The sequence below is a fragment of the Protopterus annectens genome, chromosome 9.part0 (assembly GCF_019279795.1).
Source record: "Protopterus annectens isolate FY-2018-M chromosome 9.part0, PAN1.0, whole genome shotgun sequence".
Taxonomy (NCBI): domain Eukaryota; kingdom Metazoa; phylum Chordata; order Ceratodontiformes; family Protopteridae; genus Protopterus; species Protopterus annectens.
Genome location: NC_056743.1, coordinates 1,889,277,466 through 1,889,283,465, shown reverse-complemented (window position 1 = coordinate 1,889,283,465; position 6,000 = coordinate 1,889,277,466). Strand labels below are relative to the sequence as shown.

The 6,000-nt window shown below is 40.3% G+C and overlaps 1 protein-coding gene across 1 annotated transcript in view; it reads left to right on the top strand.

Annotated features, from left to right (window-relative positions):
• The window catches only part of LOC122812305 (venom factor-like), a 1,464,680-nt gene that overhangs the window by 243,025 nt on the left and 1,215,655 nt on the right, over positions 1 to 6,000 (top strand). Inside the window, exon 6 of the mRNA XM_044084707.1 lies at positions 895 to 1,098. Within this exon, the coding sequence (XP_043940642.1) occupies positions 895 to 1,098 (204 nt within the window). The remainder of the gene's footprint in view (positions 1 to 894; positions 1,099 to 6,000) is intronic.

The window sequence follows — 6,000 nt, the reverse complement described above, 5'->3', positions numbered from 1 at the left end:
AGAATAACAGGAATGGAAAGGGGCTGGTGAGCTGGAATGAAGTGGGATAGGGAGACAGGAATGTCAGTTCCATGATAAAATGATTCAAGGAGGGCTGGGGATAACAAGGCTGACAGGGAGATTGTGGTATTGATCTGGAAGAGTTAGGGATAGCAGTATCAGAAAACTGATGAGGATGACTCTGGGGGGATTGGCATAGCAGAAATGGCAGGGACCTGATGAGATTCATCATGGCAGAACATGGATAGCAGAAATAACAAGGAAAGTTAAAGGATATACTGGAAAGAGTTAGAAGGAATTGCAAAATGATGATAAAATAATCAGGAGAGAGACTGTGAGAGCAGGCATGGCAGGGAGCTGAAGTGGAATCTTGGACAAGGTTTGGCCAGAATGGAAAGGATGGTGGGAGTAAGAAGGTGAAAAAACTGTTATTCTAATAATCTTAATAGAGGGAATTATATAGGAGTATAGTAGACTTGCAATCATTAGCCAAAGATGGTGTGTTGCACACAAAGATGGTGTGTTGTACGCAAAGATGGTGTGTTGTACACAAAGATGGTGGATTGTACACTTAGGTTATTCTCTTCTGTTCACTGATAGTTAAATTGTTCTATGTCTCAGCTAATACAGCTGCTGTAAATGTCAACTAAGAGATCTTCATTTAGCTTGATTTGACTTGAAATGTAATAGAGTCCTACTCACTACACGCAAGTAGAGAAAACTATACCAGATGCATACAGCACTATTTTCTCATATTTGGGGCAGCTCAGAATTTAGTGCATGTTGTTTTGTGCAAGCTTTTACTCTGTTATCAGTATAAACTATATAAAATATGTTGCCATTGGACTTACTACATTTTTATAACCTGACTATTTGTTTATATTTCCCAATCAGATCATGAGCAAAGGAAAAATTGTTAAAGTGGGAAGGCAAGCCAGACAAGCTGGACAGACCCTTGTGATTATGTCCTTAAGTGCAACAGCAGATTTTATTCCTTCATTCCGGATTATAGGCTATTACACTGTGACTACACCAAGAGGAAAAGAGGTTGTTTCTGACTCAGTATGGGTTGATGTGAAAGACACCTGTATTGGAACGGTAAGGCTGATTACTTTACTGTGGTTTCGACTTCCTTCTCTGCTCAGTTTTGTAGAGTCCTAGTGCATTATGCTTTAGATGTCTCACCTCACATTTTGACAGAGGCTGTACTACTGTAAACATTTAATAAACTGTGATGTGAATTTAACAACCTCAACAATCATCAGTGTTGCTTCCTCCAAAAACAGCTTTGTAAGAATATGGGTATGTCCTTTGAATTTACAAGTGGCGGGAGAAACTGCATTGTCGGTCATTTGGATCTAGACCTCCAACATGCAACCAGATGCATTGCAGTTGAAACACCCATGCAGACATTACAGCCTAAAACAGATGTATGAAAAGCCTGCATGAAGAATTAGTTCTTAACAAATAGTCTTTGCCTGATTTCAGGAGCACCGCAGTTACTACAGTGCCATAAGCCCATCCACAGAATTACCACAGGTACAACAATGCCACAGTATCATCCCAGGATCACCTCAGGTACTATAGTGCCACAATGCCATCCCAGGAGTACCACAGGTACTACAGTGCCACAGTGCCATCCCAGAATCACCACAGGTACTACAATGCCACAGTGCCATGCATAGGATCATCACAGGTACTACAGTGCCACAGTGCCATCCTAGGATCACAGTAGGTACTACAATGCCACAATCTCATGCCAGGATCACCACAGGTAATAGAGTGCCGCAGTGCCAGTCCCAGTATCATTACCAGTACTACAGTGCTGCAATGCCATCCCATATTACCACAGGCACTACAGTGTCACAGTGCCATTCCAGGATCACCACAGGTACTACAGTGCCACAAGCCCATCCACAGGATCACCACAGGTACTACAGTGGCACATTACCATCCCAGCATCACCACAGGTACTGCAGTGCCACATTGCCATGCCAGCATCACCACAGGTGCTACAGTGCCACAGTGTCATCCCAGGATCACCACATCTACTACAGTGCCACAGTGTCCTCCCGGCATAACCACAGGTACTACAGTACCACAGTGCCATCCCAGGACCACCACAGGTACTACAGTGCCATCTCAGTATCACCATAGGTACTACAGTGCCAGAGTGCCATCCTAGGATCACCACAGGTACTACAGTGCCACAATTCCATCCCAGGATCACCACAGGTACTACAGTGCCACAATTCCATCCCAGGATCACCACAGGTACTACGGTTGCACAGTGACATTCCAGGATCACCATAGGTGCTACAGTGCCATCCCAGAATCATCACAGGTACTACAGTGCCACAATGCCATGCATAGGATCATCGCAGGTACTACAGTGCCACAGTGCCATCCCAGGATCACCACAGGTACTACAGTACCACAGTGTCATCCCAGGATCACCACAGGTCCTACAGTGCCATAAGCCCATCTACAGGATTACCACAGGTGCTACAGTGCCACAGTGGCATCCCAGGATCACCACATGTACCACAGTGCCACATTGCCATCCCAGGATCACCACAAGTACAACAGTGCCACAGTGCCATCACAGGATCCCCAAGGGTACTACAGTGCCACAGTGCAATTCCCAGTATCTGCACAAGTACTACAGTGCCACAGTGCCATTCCCAGGATAACCACAGATACTACAGTGCCACATGCCATTCCCAGAATCACCACAGGTATTACAGTGCCACAGTGCCATCCCAGGATCACCGCAGGTAATACAGTGCCACAGTGCCATCTCAGGATCACCAGAGGTCCTACAGTGCCACAATACCATTGAAGGATTACCACAGGTACTACAGTGCCACAAAGCCATTGAGGGATTACCACAGGTACTACAGTGCTTGAATTATTGTGTGATTAAGACATTTCAAGTAAGAGTGGATTATTTAATTATAAATTCCTGCATATAAATAAAACAACAAAAAGCAAAAAGCAAAAAACTTTTGTACAGAAACACAGCAACATGTAGGTGTAATAAAATCCTGATAAATTTAATATACATTAAGCACTTTCACAACACAATATTGCTTCATCAGACAAACTTACAATGGCACCAAGTCAGATTAAATACTATAGCAGAAACAACTTAATTATTCAATTAACAATCAATTAAACACTAAAACAATTTTAAAGTAGACATACAAAAATACCTATCTACAAAATTTCATGATCTTTAAAACCGCTTCAATGAAATAAAATCACTGAGCCCACATCCTCTATGTCCTGCTAGCTTAAAAATCCAACATAACTCTGCTTTCTCTGTGTCATTCCCCATTCTAATATTGTCATGCACAAGTTCCAAAACTTGAAACAAAGAATAATGTTGATCACCTGTCTGTTTAATGTGGCTGGCTATTGCACTACACTCCAGGTTCTTGCGAACACAGTAATAATGATCCCTGATTCTTTGTTTAAGGCATCTGTTCAGTTTGCCTGTATAAAAAGATAGACATTGTACACAGTGAGCTAAATATATCCAATGTTTAGTGTTGCAGTCAGCCACAGCATTGAGATGAATGTTAGATCCGTTATCAGGGTGTTTAAACATTAAGCTTTCATCTATATAAATGCGGAAGGACATGTCCAGATCTCCTTGTTCCAATTTCATTGATAGTATTGCCTGACCAGAGTAGGTTCACATAACATAATATTCACTTAAGGGACTTTCTGTTCTTGTGACAAAAATATGGTTTCCATTCCACTATCCCCACTGTTTCCTGATCCACTTGTAGAATGTGCCAATTCTATTTAACAATACTTTTTATATCAACAGTATCTCTGCTATATGTAAGCGCATAAGGTAGAGCATTATTTCTTCTGTGTTTAGCCTTACATTGCTTAGTAGGGAAAGAAAAGTAGGGTTTAGCTCATGTATATCTACGTCTACGCACATATGACTGTGCACTTTCAAACTTCATTTCACTATAACCTCTTAAAATAAAATCTTTTTTAATCCTTCTAAACCCTGCTCAAAATCAGCAATATTGTCAGGCAGTCTGGACATCCTCATAACCTGTCCTTTCATAACATTTTTAAAAACATGCTGAGGATGTATACTCCTTCTATGCAAATAGGAAGGATGATAATTCTTTCTAAATAACTTTGTAGACAAACCTCCATTCAAATCCATAAATACTTCCACTTCTAAAAATTCTATCCTAGATGAGGAATATTTCACAGAGAACTTAAGAAAAGTACTGCTCTTATTAAGGTACTCAACAAAACAGAGAAGTTGTTCCTCACTACCCTTCCAAATTAGAAACAGGTCGGCGATAAAACCCTGGTAAAACTTAACTTCTCTATCCACAGAACCTAGTAGAAAATTGGACTACCACTCCGACATAATCAAATTGGCATAACTGTTGGCGCAGCTTGTGCCCATCAGAATGCCTGCGATCTTCCATTAGTATATAACATTAAATGTAAGTACGTTATGCTCAAGCACAATCTCTAATCGGAATGCCTGCGATCTGCCATTAGTATATAACATTAAATGTAAGTACGTTATGCTCAAGAACAATCTCTAACAAAAAACATAAACAATCTAGTCTCATATCATAACCACTGTGTTTACTCAAAAATCTTTCAACCATTATAACTGCATCATAACTGGGAATAGAGGTAAATAGGGATGTCGCATCCAGCGTGACAAATACATGGGAATCATTCAAGTTCATAGGTTTAGATGCCAAATAAAGATCATGTAAAAAGTGTTGTGTATCTTTCAACACTACAAAATGTTTATCAAGCACTGGTTACAAGTATTTATCCAAATAAATGGAAATTGGTTCAGTGAACCATCCTGAACCTGAAACAATGGGTCTAAATAAAGGGGTTCCTTATGGATCTTCAGAAGACCATATTGATTAGGTATCCAAGCAGATTCAACCACAAAATATTGAAACAACTCCTTAGTCATAAGGTTTATTTGCACACATTCCTACAACATGTTTATAACTTTCACGCATCTTAAAATTTATTTCTGATTAATAGCTCTATACGTCCCTTCGTCCCTAAGCATTTCTGTCATGGTATTAAAATAATAGTTGTAATCCATTACCACCACAAGGCTCCTTTTCTCACAGGTCTTATGACAATTCCCACATCATTCTGTAGGATTAACAGTGCTTGATATTCATGATAATTCAAATTGGATCCACTCTTACCCCTTTTTTTACCATCAAATAACTGATACAATTCATCCTCACAGCTCCATAAAAAAACTTCAAGAGCTGAAGGGTTATGGGGTGTAAACATACTAGGTTTCCTAAAAAATGAAACATTACTATTAAACTGTTCATTAGAATGCATCAATTTAAGCGAAATATTTTGTGCAAACATCCTAAGTTCAATTAAACTTTCAGAAATGTCAGAATAACAAGAGGATATAAAACTTAAACCTCTGTTCAATACGCTACATGCAGATTCACTCAAAGTGCACTTTGAAATGTTCCACACTGGCCCGTATTGACAGATGCCCACGTTTTCTTTATAGTTCTTATATTTTGTATCCACTGGTGGCTGCTTCCTCTTCATGCCTCTGCAAGATATCTCCAGCCCCGTTGATTTCAAGCTGTTCTGACAGAAGGGCAGTGGTAAATGTGGAAAAAAATGTTCAGCATGTACTTGGCCAGTCTTACGTCTAACAACTGGTTCGATTTCAGACTCTTTTTCAGATTCTTTTAATGGTAAAATCATAGTCCTGCATACCAAACTTTAGAATCTTAGAATTGCGGCATAGGTAACTAAGTGCCATAATACTGGCATTTCCAACACTGAATTACTGCTGATAGGTTACAAAGCCGAAGTGCAGAGTATTCCAACCTATATTCATCTCGGTGATGCCACAGGACTGCGGCGTTTAGGGCTGCAGTCCTCCAGTCCCAGAAATACTGCAGGTACACTAGGGACAGTCATCCATATTGTCACCAATGT